The sequence below is a fragment of the Tupaia chinensis genome, unplaced genomic scaffold (assembly GCF_000334495.1).
Source record: "Tupaia chinensis unplaced genomic scaffold, TupChi_1.0 Scaffold000115_1, whole genome shotgun sequence".
Classification (NCBI taxonomy): Eukaryota; Metazoa; Chordata; class Mammalia; order Scandentia; family Tupaiidae; genus Tupaia; species Tupaia belangeri.
In genome coordinates this window covers 801,538-816,775 of record NW_006159579.1, presented here as the reverse complement: position 1 = coordinate 816,775, position 15,238 = coordinate 801,538, and the positions used below count along the sequence as shown (strand labels likewise).

Here is a 15,238-nt window from a genome sequence, read left to right as displayed (position 1 = left end):
GCCCAAGATCCCGAGAGGAGAGTGGAGGAGAAGGGACTGCGGCGTGACCACCCCCCCAGGGGGGTGATTTCTTGCTTTCTGTCTCTCTGTCTCTCTCTGTCTGGCAAGCGCCCGCGCCCTATGGCAAAAACCTCTCCAAAAAAAAAGATACAGAAGCACAGAAACCTCCTCTACCCTTTTCCCCTCTTACTGTAATATTTCCTCTACATAAACCAACCACCTTATGAGACAATGTTGTAATTTTCGTTTCAACCAAACAGGTGAGGGAAAGTCCACTGCATGTGTCTGTATTTCTCTTCCCAGGTTTCATCTGTCCTGATGTCTCAGCTTACTTGTATCCTTTGCTTTCTTTTTTAAAAGCTTCCTATCGTCATTCTTAGGGTAGGTCTGAGGCAGACAAATTCTCTGAATATTAATTTATCTGAGACTATCCCAATTGCCCTAGGCTTCATTCTAGAAAGACATTTTCAACTGATACAAGGTTCTGGCTTGAACAATTGTCTTTATACAGTACTTGAAAAACGTGCCACTTCCACTGGTCACCATAGATACTAAAAAGAAATCATTGTCACTGGAAGTTTTCCCTCATAAGTAAAATGTCTCACTGCTCTTAAGATTTTTCTTTGATGGGACCAATAGTTAGCATAATGGCTATGTCTCTGGACTCCCACGTAGTCGACCGCGGTTTGAGTCCTGGACCCAGTGGCTTAAACTCAGCCAGGAGTGTGTGCGTGCGTGCCCAAGATCCCGAGAGGAAAATGGAGGAGACGGGATTGCGGCATGGCCATCCCCCCGGGGGGGTGATTTCTCACTTTCTGTCTCTCTGTCTTTCTGGTGAGTGCACATGCCCTATAGCAAAAAAACCTCTCTCAAAAAAAAAAAAAAAGATTTTTCTTTGGTTTGTTTAGTTTCAATACAATGTATTTTGGTGTATATTTTTTGGGGAGGGAGGAGTTATCTGGTCTAAAGTTTGTGTATGTTTTTTGAATCTGTAGGTTTTGGTCTCTTGTCAAATTTGGTTAATTTCAGTCCTTCCTCCTTCAAATAGTTTCCCAGTTCCATAGGTTTTCCTCTCCTGTGACTCAGATCTTTTATGATATTCCCTAAAATGAGGTTTGCTTCTTTTCTATTTTATCCATGTTGTTTAGATTACATAACTTTTTTCCCTTCTTTTAACTCCAAGGTCACTGTTTCTTTCCTCTGTCCTCTCCGTTTTACTACTGAGTCTCACTAATCTTTTATTAATAATTGCATTTATACTTTTCAGTTCTAGAATTTCCATTTGGTGGGCCAACCAGTGGCGTGGTGGTTAGAGCAGCTGGATCCCACCTGGCTGATGGCACAGTTCAAGTCTTGGACTTGGCAGCATGAGAAACACATTGGGCACATGTGAGGGTACCCAAAATCCCGTAAGAAGGGAAAGATGAAGGAGAGGGTATTCTAGTGTGACCTTCCCCCGCGGGGAGATTTTCCCTCCATCCCCATCTCTCTTTGGCAACTGCACACATCTTGTGACAAGTTAAAATAAACCAAAAAAAAGTTTTCCATTTGATTTTTTTATATCTCCTACGACATTGTGAAGCCTTTTTTTTTTCTTCTCATTTGTATCTCTAATTGCTCACTGAAGCATTTTATAATGACTGCTATAAAATCCTTTTTAGATAATTCCAACATCTGTACCAGCTTTGATGGCATGTGGTGGCTTTCTTGTGTCCTTCCAATTGAGATGTTCCTGACTGAGGAACACGTGCCTTTTCTACTGTGTCCTCGATGTTTTGGGTTCTGTGCTGTAAATCTCCTACTGTTTATTCCTGTCCTGCTTTTGGAGGTCTCCACTCAAGGGAACAGGAGAATGCCTCATGTGCACTGCCAGGTCCCATGAATCCTAGTTCTCCACACATCTGCTGACCAGGAGGGACAGGAAAGTGGAAGGCAGGGTTCCTTGCAGGCAGGGGTAGGATTCAGGTTCCCCATTAATGAAGTTTTTTCTGAGGTGTTGGCTGCTGAATGCTTATTGTCCAAAAGTTTTCTTACTTACTTGGTTGCTGTCTTCCTGGTAGTCTGGCTAGAAACAAGCTCTTACTGCCCGAGTTCACACATGTTTCTGTATCACCAAGTTCTGTACAACTCCCCCAGAATATATTAGGAAAACTCAACACATAGGGAACGCGCTGCTATCTGGTTCCTTGGGCCTTCCAATGGTCTAGGTTCTCTGGAGAGCATAGAATCAAGTGGAGACTGATGGATGGGTAGACTGAGAGATGATACATAAGAGGACCTTAAAAGTTCATGGAGAGGGACCAGCAGTTAGCGTAATGGCTATGTCGCTGTACTCCCATGTAGTCGACTGCGGTTCACGTCCTGGACTCGGTGGCTTGAAACTCACGCCAGGCACGTGTGTGTGCGTGCCCAAGATCCCGAGAGGAGAATGGAGGAGAAGGGATTCCGGCGTGGCCATCCCCTCTGGGGGGTGATTTCTCGCTTTCTGTCTCTCTGTCTCTCTCTGCCTGTCTGGCAAGCGCACGCACCCTATAGCAAAAACCTCTCCAAAAAAAAAAAAAAAAAAAGTTCATGGAGAAAGTGGAATTAAATTAAGTGTATTTGGTGAAAAAATTTCCATGCTGTTTTTTAATAATATGATCTTCTATGAAGTTGTCAGAGCTGAAGGAGACAGAGAGGGCCATGGGGAGGGAAAGCAAGAATGTATCCCCTATAGGGCACTGTGTTTTCTCCGTTTTTCAATATTTTTCTTTTCTCCTCTTTTTTTTGATAATTGTTTATTTAATTTTATTTACTCATTCATTTATTTTCATTTGACCAGAAAAAGACAGACACACAGAAAGAAGGAAAGTACGAGAGCAAGCCACCAGGTCTGGGACTCAAACCATGGTTGGCCATGTGGGAGTGTCCAGCGCCTTAACCACCATGACACCTGCTGGCCCCTTCAAGTTTATTTCATATACAAATAGCCAGAATGATTTCATTCACAAGGTAGATATCCTGGGCAATCCATCAGAGGAAGATCACTTAGTCCAACTTGAGGAAGCCTATGTCCTTTGCATATTGACAGGAACACTGATGGTACATATCAAGGCCGTAGTACCAGATCAGACCATGCCGGTTTGAGCACACACAAAAAGAGCAAGAACCCTGGCCAAATTTTCACAGGAGGCTTCACTAGAGCTCCTACAGGCCCATTCTGCTTTCAGTGGGACAACAAAGCAAAAGATTCTTACTGTTATTTTTAATTTGCTATAGGACATTTGTGCTTATCAGAGAGACAGAGAAAGAGGGAAAGTGAGAAAGCAAGCTGTCAGGTCCAGGACTCAGACCACAGTCAGCCATGTGAGAGTCCAGTGGTTTAACCCCTGCTGGCCTTTCCCCTCCATTTTTCACACCTTTTGGGAATTTAGGTACACATGCACATGTACCCAAGCTGATGGGTCTAAGACTTCAACTGTGTGACCCATGAAGGAGCCAATGCCCTTTTTTCTTTTTCTCAGGGGGGGGAGAGGTTTTTGCTATAGTGCATGTGCGCTTGTCAGAAAGACAGAAACAGAAAGACAGGAAGTGAGAAATCAGCACTTGGAGGATGGCCATGCTGCAATCCCTTTTCCTCCATTCTCCTCTCGGGATCATGGGCATGCACACACACACGCCCGACGTTGAGTTTAAGCCGCTGGGTCTGGGACTCGAACCGTGGTTGACTGCATGGGAGTCCAGTGACATAGCCATTATGCTAACTGCTGGTCCCGGGATCCAATAACCTTAAGCACTAAGTAAAGGGCTGGCCCCAACATAAACATCATAAAAACACAATTTCGGGACCAGCAGTTAGCGTAATGGCTATGTCGCTGGACTCCCACATAGTCGACCGTGGTTCACGTCCCGGACTCGGAGGCTTAAAACTCACGCCGGGCGCGTGTGCGTGCGTGCTCAAGATTCCAAGAGGAGAATGGAGGAGAAGGGATTGTGGTGTGGCCATCCCCCCGGGGGGTGATTTCTCGCTTTCTGTCTCTCTGTCACACACGCTCTATCGCAAAAACCTCTCCAAAAAAAACCCCCCAAAAAACGCAATTTTAATTTTTAAAAGAATCATAAAAGAGTGGCACTGTTTTACAGTCACATAAATCTAATACCCAGCATAAAAGACAGGTGGATTCTGTCTCCTTTATTTAATCTGCTATAACACCCTTGTAATGCAGCCCTGAGAATATTCCACTAAATGCTCATGAAAGAATATGACTAAAAAGGCAAGTGATATGGGCGCGTGTGCATGTGTGCCCAAGATATCGAGAGGAGAATGGAGGAGAAGGGATTGTGGCATGGCCATTCCCGCTGGGGGCTGCTTTCTCGCTTTCTGTCTCTTGCTCTCTCTGTCCTGGCGAGTACACACGCCCCATAGCAAAACCTCTCAAAAAAAGAAAAAGGCAAATGACATCTTCATGTCATTATTTTCATTATTCTATTCTTGTTTTGACCTTCTGACGGCCCAAAAGAATTTGGGGAATCTCTAGGGTCCAGGATTATACTTTGAAAACTGTTATTTGAAGGACTTGTACTGTGATTGGGCATACCCGAACATGTGGCTGGCATGTTTTTCAAGCTGTGGGGCTGGGATTTGAATCAGTGCCAACATGTGGAATCCAGCCACCTTAACCTCCATGCCACCTGTTGGCCTATGATTCATCTTTTTGTCACCTATACAGACTAACATGGTGGAACCAACTCTCTCTGGTGAGCACACATGCCCTAAAACAAATTAAAATAATAATAGCAATGAAAAATAAAATTAAAATAATTTTTTTTTGAGAGGCTTTTGCCATAGGGCACGTGCACTCGCCAGAAAGACAGAGACAGATAGAAAGCGAGAATCACCTTCCTGGGGGGATGGCCATGCTGTAATCCCTTCTCCTCCATTCTCCTCTAGAGATCTTGGGCATGCACGCACACATGCCCGGTGTGAGTTTAAGCCACTGGGTCCAGGACTCAAACCATGGTTGACTACATGGGAGTCCAGTGATATAGCCATTATGCCAACTGCTGGTCCCTAAAATAAATAATTTTTTTTTTTTTCCTGAGAGGTTTTTGCTGTAGGCCACGTGTGCTCGCCAGACAGATAGAGACAGAAAGCGAGAAATCTCCCCCCCCCCCGCAGGAGGGATGGCCACGCCACAATCCCTTCTCCTCCATTCTTCTCTCGGGATCTTGGGCATGCATGCACACACGCCCGGCATGAGTTTAAGCCACTGGGTCCAGGACTTGAACCACGGTCGACTACATGGGAGTCCAGCAACATAGCCATTACACTAACTGCTGGTCCCTAAAATAAATAATTCTTAAAAATCAAAAATAAAAACAACTATCATGGAGGAAGTAGTAGAGGAGATTATTATAGAAGGTAAATCTTGATTTCGATTTATAAAATTAGGAACTGGCAGTAATTCCCTTATAAACACCAAGAGTCAGGCCCCATCTAGCTGTCAGTTAAAAAGAAAAGAAAAGAAAAAAAAATCCACTACTTCATATCACAGGTTCACAATGTTCAGCACAGAAATAATAATTACATCGACCATGAACACTCTAAAGAAACTCTGCGTGTGTAAGAGAAGCTGAAAAATCAGTTCCTTTGACACTATTTATGTAGACCATGAAACTTATAATTTTACAAATTATTTTGAAAATTAAACTTACTACTACTCTCTCCCCTTTGGTTTGGAAACTATGCACCAGGCATGAAGCATAATAAATTATAAAAGTGTCTATTAACTTGGTTGGACCACAGTAGGCCTGCTGAAACCAGTTTAAAACAAATCCAGAGACGTTTACTGGAATCAAACCAACACCTTAAACAATAAGTTAAGCAATATATATTTTGTTTCTTGAAAAAGACTTATCACAAAATCCATTCAACAGTTTTATATGTCATACAGCAACTAGTCTAATTTGTGTATTTCGACCCCATATGATAGGTTTAGGAATGAACAATATCTATAACGTCTCTACAATCAGACCCACACTTAGGCAGCTGTTGACAAGGGAGATGCAGTACTTACCACCAGAGCTAGAACAAGAGTCCGCACCTTCTCCCCAATCTCAGGTGAGATGTCATTGCCGAACTGTTGCAGAGTTGTGAGAAAACGTTTCAACTTGCTGAGTTGCCGAGCACCACAAGTGGCTGGCAACTGTTGATTTGTTAGTGCAGAGGAGGTGGAAGATGCAGGACCATTGCTGAACCTCTGTGGTGGAGATGGGGCGCCATTCAGGGTAGGAGGAGAATGGTTGATTCCATTGCTTACTAAAAGAAAGCCAAAATGACAGGTTCAGGTTAAGTACAAAACACAAGGACCCTTGTCAGCTTCTTCTGGTTTGAGCTCTCTTTCTTATGAGTTTGACTTTTGGAAAGCAAATGTTAGCAGACTATGAAACTCTGGGGTTAACTGATACCATAGTGGTTAAGGTGGCTGAATCCTAAGTGGCCCCCTATGTGGTTGGAGTCTTGGACCTAAGAGCTTGAAAAACACACCAGGCATAAGTGTGCCTGCCCCAAATCTCAAGGATCTGTGTTCTCGCCAGAGAAAGGTAAGAAGGGACTGTAGGGCGGCCATCCCTCCTGAAAACTGCCTGCCCTATCTCTCCTTTGCTCTCCAATGAGTTCACATTCCCTATAGCAATTTTAAGAGAGAGACTATTTTTGTCATCAATGAGATTGCTATGTAGTGAGATATACTGTCAGGTTAAAAAAAAAATAAAATAAATAAAAAGCAGATGAACATGTCTAATGCTGTCTAATGTTGAGGTAGAAAACAGAATTTATGAAAAAGATATGAAGCTTCATTTAACTCATCCTGGATCAAACCGAAGGCTGCAGCTACCAGTTACTCAATTTCAAATGTTTTGGGAAATGAGTAAGTAAAACTTTGATTAAAGCTGTATATCTTCCCTTGCTTTTTAAATAAAACAATGCAATTTAGCATCTAGGTAAATGCACTGGCAATTTCTGGGTACTCCACAAATAGCCAGTGTTCTAGTTTATGCAGAGAGATATCCATAAGACAGTCAATGTGAACTGGGGTGGCAGCAGGTACATGGAAAGGCAGAATCTAAGTCATAAATACATATATATGTATGTTTGTATGTGTAAATATGAGTCAAGATTTTTTTTTCTTTTTTTGGAGAGGTTTTTGTTATAGGGTGTATGCGCTCTCCAGAAAGACAAAGAGATAGAGAAACAGAAAGCGAGAAATCACCCCCGCCCGGGAGATGGCCACACTGCAATCCCTTCTCCTCCATTCTCCTCTCGGGATCTTGGGCATGCACGCACATGCGCCCGGCATGAGTTAAAGTCACGGGGTCCAGGACTTGACCACGGTCGACTACATAGGAGTCCAGCGACACAGGCATTATGCCAACTGCTGGTCCTGAGTCTAGACTTTCAAATGATAGTGGTTTGGGATTTTGTGAGATTGAAATTGCTGAGTTACAGGATGTAACTTTCAGCTTAAATTTCCATGTATCCTATAATATACTGTCAAACTTTTTTTTTTCCTAGAGGGCATGTGGTCTCACCAGATAGAGAGGGGAAAAGGTTTAAGCACCCACATGGGGAATGGGCACACCACAATCCCTTCTCCACCTCTTTCCTTTCAGGGTTTTGGGCACATAGTCACAATGCCCAGCATGTTTCTCAAGCCACAGGTTCTGGGATTCAAACTGTACAGTTGGTCAGCCACTTGGGATCCAGCTACTTCAACTACCAGGCCACACAACTGGCCCTGCCAAAGAATTATTCAAGTGGTTGTATCAAATTCCAAGTCCAACCAGGAATACATGTCTGTTCAAGCTGATCCATATATCATCACCAAAACTGGATATCCTTTTTTATTTGGAACATTCTGGTAGATGTATAATGGTAGGGTACTGGGTTTTACTTTGCATTTCCTTGATGGCTAGTGAGACTGAAAGCTTATTATATTTTTCTTTTTTAAGACAGACTTTTGATGTAGGGCACGTGTGCTAGCCGGAGAGATGGAGAGACAGAAAGCAAGAAATCACCCCCGAGCGGGGTGGCTATGTAACAATTGCTTCTCCTCTATTCTCCTCTTGGGATTTTGGGGATGCATGCACATTTGCCTGGCGTGAGTTTTAAGCTGCGAGTCCAGGACTTGAACTGTAGTCAACTACATAGGAGTCCAGCAACATTAACCACTATGACATCTGCTGGTTCCACATTAAAAAAAAAAAAAAAGAATTATTTAACTTTATTTTTATTTTAATAGAACCAAAGGGAGGAAGAGAGAGAGAGGAAAGTGAGAAAACATGCCACTAGGTCTGGGACTTGAACTGCAGTCAGCCATGTGGGAGTCCAGATCCCTTAACCACCACGCCATCTGCTGGCCCTATTCTTTTTTCTTTTAAGAGAGATTTTTGCTATAGGGTCTGTGTGCGCTCACTGGAGAGACAGAGAGATAGAAAGCAAGAAATCACCCCCTGGGGAATAGCCACACCAAAATCCCTTCTCTTCTCAGGATTTTGGGCACACACTTGCACCCAGAGTTGAGATTTAAACTGCTGTGTCGGGACTTGAACTTGGAGAGAGTACACAGGAGTCCAGCAATGTAACCATTATGCCACCTGCTATTCCCCATATTTAAAAAAATAAAGGTTTTGGCTTAGAGTACATGTGTTCTCAGGAGAAAAAGAGACAGAGACAGTGAAAAGGAAAGTAAGAGGGGCCAGCAGGTGGCGTGGTGGTTAAGGCCACTAGAATTCCATATGGCCGAGTGCAGTATGCATCCCTATTACATATTAATTGGCTAATATAACAGTTATGGACTGAGTTGTGTTCTCCACACAAAAATTCATATGTTGGGAACCAGCAGTTAGCGTAATGGCTATGTCGCTGGACTCCCACATAGTCGACTGCGGTTCGTGTCCCGGACCCGGTGGCTTAAAAACTCACGCTGGGCGCGTGTGCGTGCGTGCCCAAGATCCCGAGAGGAGAATGGAGGAGAAGGGATTGCGGCGTGACCATCCCCCCCGGGGGGTGATTTCTCGCTTTCTGTCTCTATGTCTCTCTCTGTCTGTCTGGCGAGCGCACGCGCCCTACAGTGAAAATCTCTCTCAAAAAAAAAAAAAAAATTCATATGTTGATATGCTATTCCCGAAAGGGTCGGAAAGCAACTATATTTAGAAATAGGGACAAGAGGAGACCAGTAGATGACATAATGGTTACGTCACTGAACTCTCATGTAGTCAACTGCGGATCCGATCCTGGACCCAGTGGCTTGAAACTCATGCTAGGTGCTTGTGTCAAGATCCCAAGAGGAGAATGGAGGAGAAGGGATTGCGGCGTGGCCATCCCCTCTGGGGGGGGATTCCTTGCTTTCTATCTCTCTGTCTCTTTCTTTCTCTCTGGCAAGCGTGTGCACCTTATAACAAAGATCTCTCTAAAAAATAAAAAAAGAAATAATGACTAGAGGAGACAACAGGCATGTATGCTCACAGGAGAGGCCACGTAGGAACCAAGAAGGTAGGTATCTACAAAGCCAAAGAGAAAGGCATCAGGAGAAAATAAACACACTAACACCTCACTCTTTGACTTTCAGCTCCCAGAGAACTGAGAAAACAAATTAGCCACCCACTCTGTGAGATATGGCAGGTATAGTAAATAAATAATACAATGTTCTTTTTTTTTTTTTTTTGCATGTGCTTGCCAGAAAGACAGAGAGAAACAGAGAGATAGAAAGTGAGAAATCATCCCTCCCACCCCAGGAGGATGGCCACATCACAATCCCTTCTCCTCCATTCTCCTCTCAGGATCTTGGGCACGCATACACACGCTCCTAGTGTGAATTTAAGCCACTGGGTCCGAGACTCAAACTGCGGTCGACTACATGGGAGTCCAGTGACATAGCCATTAGGACAACTGCTGGTCCCACAATGTTCATTCTTTATAAACAGCCTTACATATACCATGATGGTCCTAAAACAATAAGTAGTTCTATAATTTTATGAAATTCACTTTAAATCCTATATAGCAATAATAATTTAAATTCATTATTATTAGTGCAAGAAATAAAATAACTACATTCCAAAACAAAACAAAAAAACTAGTTTAAAAAAGGGGACCAGCAGTTAGCGTAATGGCTATGTTGCTGAACTTCAATGTAGTCGACTGAGGTTCGAGTTGCGGACCAGTTAGCTTAAACTCACACAGGGCACGTATGCATGCGTGCACAAGATCTCAAGAGGAGAACGGAGGAGAAGGGATTGTGGCATGGCCGTGGCCCCTGGGGGGTGATTTCTTGCTTTTTATCTCTGTTTTTTTAGTGAGCACATGTGCCCTTTAGCAATAACCTCTCCAAGAAACAAAACAAAAACAGAAACAAAAAATAACTACTTACCAGTCAGAGAGCATGAACAAAATATTTAGACTTTATTTCCAAATACCTAAACTAGTTACTATTTGCAGAGGGAGTTGTGTTCTCCACACAGTAAAAAAACAATCAGAAATACGTGTCTACCTGCTGATCTGGTTCAATGGCGTTTTGAAATACTAGATAGTTACAAGGAAGGCTAGCTGACAGTCATTTAAATCCAAGTATCACTCTGAAGCACAAACCCAAGTAAGTAAGAGGACTCACGTGCGGTAGGTGTGAAGGACACTGGCCTGGGTCCTCCGGGATTTACTGGCGGGAGAGGTGGCATGGTGGGAGGTGAGGATCTTGACTGTATCTTCACTTCCACAGGCGACCCGGGCATTGCTGGCACCCTTTTCTCAGGACCAACTACAGAGAATAAAAGAATTGAAGGTCAGAATTTCTGTGAATAGGAACAACAATTTGAAATACCAACATATTTTCCTGGAGGACTGAGAAGTTTAAAAGATGCTTAGTATAGGGGCCAGCAGGTGACAAGGTAGATAAAGTGCTGACGCCCATGTGATAGACAGCGATCCATGTCCTGGATCCAGAGGCTTCAAATTTGCGCTGTGTGTGTGTGTGTGTGTGTGTGTGCCCCTAAAGTCTCGAGAGGAGAATGAAGGAGAAGGGGACTGCCTGTGTCCATCCCCCCTGGACAGTGATTTCTCACTTTCCCTCTCTCCAGGGAGTATAACCGCCCTATGGGAAAAACAAAACAAACAAAATGCTTAGTATGATGGGCTGATGGTGGCTCTCATAAAGACATGTCCATATCCTAAGAGAACCGTGAATGCTGCCTTATTTGGGAAAAGTCACTGAAGATGTAATTAAATTTAAGTTCTTGAGAGGAAGAGATCAAACTGGATTATCTGGGTGGGATCTAAATCCAGTCTGGATTGTATGCTAAGAAGAGACACAGATATATACACAGAAGGAAGCTGATATGAAGACGGTTATACAGAGAGAATGCTATGGGATGACAGCGCAGAGACTGAGGTGATGCATCTACAAATCAAGGAATGCCAAAGATGACAGGCCAGCACAATTCGCTAGGAGAGGACGGGAACAGATTCGAAGCACAAGAAGGAATCACCCCTGTCGATATCTTAATTTTGGTCTCTGTTATTGTGAACTGTCGGAAGATAAACTTGATGCTAAGATTACGTATAAGCTTGGTATAAAGTAAGCATAGCCTAATTTAAACGCTCGGAACACATATTAGTGGGACCAGTAGTTGGTGTAATGGCTATGTTGCTGGACTCCCATGTGGTCAACCGCAGTTCAAGTCCTGGACCCGGTAGCTTAAACTCACGCCGGGCGCATGTGCGTGCACGCCCCGAAGATCCCAAGAGAATGGAGGAGAAGGGATTGTGGCGTGGCCATCCCCCTGGGGAGTGATTTCTCACTTTCTATCTCTCTGTCTTTCTGGCTTGCGCATGCGCCCTCTAACAGAAACCTCCACCACCACCACCCCCCCCCAAGATAAAACAAGCACATGGTAGTGTACAGATGGGCAACAGCGTGTAACATAGACCTATTATTTATTTATTTTTCTAAGCTTTTTCTCTGGGGATGAGGGAGAAAGTGAGAAAGCACCCACAAGGAAGGATGATCACACCCAAATCCCTCCTCCTCCACTCTTCTCTCGGGATTTTGACATACATGCACACATACCCAGTGTGTTTTTCTAACATCTGTGTCCGAGACTCAAACTACACAGTCAGCTAGTAGGGATCCAGCTGCCTTAACCACCACGCCACTGGCTGGCCCATACAGGGCCTATTTTTTCTTTTTTTAATTTTTAAAAAATTATTTTAGCTTTCTTTCTTTCTCTCTTTCTGTTTCTTTCCTTCTTTCTTCTATTTGACCAGAGAGGGACAGAGCAAAAGAGCGCACGTGAGAGAGAGAGAAAAGTGAGAAAGCAAGCCACTAGGTCCAGGACTCAAAACTGTGGTCAGCCATGTGGGAGTCCAGTGCCTCCAACCACCACACCACCCACCGGCCCCGACAGGGCCTATTTTACAAAATGACATCGACTATCTCATGTAATGTGTTAAATATACTGTAGGAGGCAGGCAGGTGGCATGGTGGTTAAGGTGCAAGGTGTTGGATTCCCACAGGGTCAACTAAGGTTCAAGTCCTGGACCTGGCAGCTTGCGTTCTCATTTTTTTTCTCTCTCTGGTCAAATTGAAAAAAATAACAATTTTTAAAAAATAACTGTGAAGTACACTATTGGTTGTTAACCCTTGTGACTGCCTAGCTGGCTGAGTTAGCATTCCAGTTCACTGTTCAGAATCATAAGAGTATCCTATTACATCTTGCTAGCCCAGGAAAAGATTAAAATTCAAAATTTGGAGAAAGGCACATATTGGGGTCAGCAGGTGGCATGCTAGTTAGGGTGTTGGACTCCCACACAGCCACCTGCAATTGGAATCCTAGACATGGTGGCCTGCTTTCTCTCTCTCTCTCTCTCTCATTAAAAAAATACAATAATGGGATCAGCATATAGCCTAATGGTTAGGTTGCTGGATTCCCATGTAGTCCACCATGGTTCAAGTCCTGGACCCAGTGGCTTCAAACTCACGCCGGGTTGTGTGTGTGTGCATGGCCAAAATCCCAAGAGGAGAATGGAGAATGAATTGTAGCGTGGCTATTCCCCCTTGGGAGCGATTTCTTGCCATCTCTCTCTGTCTCTTTGGCAAGCACATGCACCCTATAGCAAAAATCTCTCTCTAAAAAATAATTATGATAATAAATAAAATTAAAATTTTTTTAAAGGTACATCTTTGCAAACTCATGAGATCCATTCTTCCTCCCTGCCTCCTTATTGTCAGAGAGAGTGTGTGTGCTCATGAGGAGAGAAAAGGACAGATACAAGGAGATGGAGCAAGCAACCCCAACTATACGTGGTTGTGCTAAAATCCCTTCTCCTCCATATCTCCATCCTGTTTGGATTTTGGGCAGGCACGCACACACACACACACACACACACGCTTCTTTCTTTACGTGTTTTGTCATAGATACATGCACCCGCCAGAGAGGAGCGAGATAGAGAGGGAAAGTGAGAAATCACCCCCCCCATGGGGGGGGGGGGGGGAAGCCGTAGCCCCATGTGGGGGGGGGTGGAAAGCTATACCACCCCTCCCCCCCTTCAGGATTTTGGACATGCATGCACACATACATGATTTTCAAGCTGCTGGGTCTGAGACTCAAACTGTGGTCAGCTATGTGGGAGTCCAGTGCCCTAACCACAAAGCCACCTGCTGGGCCCTCTGGTGTGTTTTTCAAGCCAGCAGGGTCAGGATTTGATCCATGACCAACCAAGTGGGATCTGGCTCACTTAACCACCAGGCTATGGAGCTGGCCCATGGGGATACTTTCTAATGAGAAAAATATCTCCACATCTTGGTTTTATGCTTCAGTTTGCAGTGGCCACATTTTAGAAACATACATAATGAATGAAGAAAAGTCAACTGAGGAAGCAATGCCCCCACGTTACAAATCCTCTGACAAAATCACGCAGCTGAGAGCTGTGTGGGCAACTGCCAGCCCTCCCCATCTCTATGTTCAGGACGTTTTCATTAGAAAACTGATGCTTGTCCTGTCTGATTAGCGGACTGATTAGGCTGCTATGCTTGCCTTTTCCTTCTGACACTATTTTCTCAATGCCCTTCAGAGAACACTTGACATGGTTCCAGCTCTTCCATCTGGGGCCCAGCTTTCTGGAACGGGTGGGGGAGAAGGGAAGGAAGGAAGTGACAGTTGTCTCGCACTGTTACGTGTGGTGTGTAGTGTGCAACAAGCTAGAGGGAGCCTTTCTTCAGACCACCTGCCTTTATAGCATGGGCGCCAAAGGCCTGAGGAGGGCTTATCAGTGAGATGTGTTTGAACATTCAGCACTTGGCAGAATAAAGATGCTGGAGCAGTCCAACTGCTCAGCACCGCTCCCACCAACGGCAGCTTAGACAGTGGGCACACCCAGCTGCTCCTACACCATCTGTACATACGACCCATTTCTCATTTGCCTCACCACCCACAAACCTGCAGCTCTACTGCTATTCATGTTTTGAGCAATAACACACCAGGAAAAGCACAGGACAAGAGACTGCAGGGAATCTGTTACTTATGACCTACATGAATTACAGCAAACTCTGGACTTCACTAAAAATATCAAGTTGTTGGGAAAATCGTGACATGTTTTTGCATAGAAAAATATGTCATGACTTTCCTAATGACCCAAATACATAAAATGAGGGGTAACACCTACTTGGCAACAAAGATGTAAGGAATGGAGAGAATGCCTAGATGACTGCTAGCCATAAAGGTGCGCAGTAAACAGTAATGATGATTAGAATACAGGAAACCTAGGGTCAGGGTCTAGGTTTATACTAAGCCTGTAGCCATGACATGCTAATATTAACACCTGTTTCCCATGGAAACGAGTATATTATCAACAGTTTCTCAAACTAACTTCAGAGGCCTAGTGTGAATGACTAAAAAATTAACAGTTGCAAAAGGACCAAGTACAATAAAAGGTGGTATGTTTCTGGAGGATGGGACATGAATTCTTTAATAGTGTGAAAGATCTCGGGGCACGGTGGTTAAGGCGCTGGACTCACACATGGTAGACCATGGTTTGAGTCCCGGACCTGGCAGCTTGCTCTCCCTCTCCTTCTGGTCAAATTAGATATAATACTGAATAAAATTAAATAAAATAATTCTAAAAATCATTTTTTTAAAAAAAGATCTAAGAGGCTTTTAACCCAACAAATAGAGCAGTGGCTCAGAGCACAGGTAAAGAGTGCTTTCCAAA

General features: G+C 44.0%; 1 protein-coding gene across 5 annotated transcripts in view; it reads right to left on the bottom strand.

Annotated features, from left to right (window-relative positions):
* The window catches only part of CBFA2T2 (CBFA2/RUNX1 partner transcriptional co-repressor 2), an 84,450-nt gene that overhangs the window by 27,888 nt on the left and 41,324 nt on the right, over nt 1-15,238 (bottom strand). For all 5 annotated transcript variants that reach the window (XM_006144010.1, XM_014586117.2, XM_006144011.3 and 2 more), the window contains 2 exons: nt 10,647-10,790; nt 6,057-6,298 (listed from right to left, as the gene is read on the bottom strand). In XM_006144010.1, coding sequence (XP_006144072.1) covers nt 6,057-6,298; nt 10,647-10,764 — 360 coding nt within the window. In that variant the 5' untranslated portion in view covers nt 10,765-10,790. The remainder of the gene's footprint in view (nt 1-6,056; nt 6,299-10,646; nt 10,791-15,238) is intronic.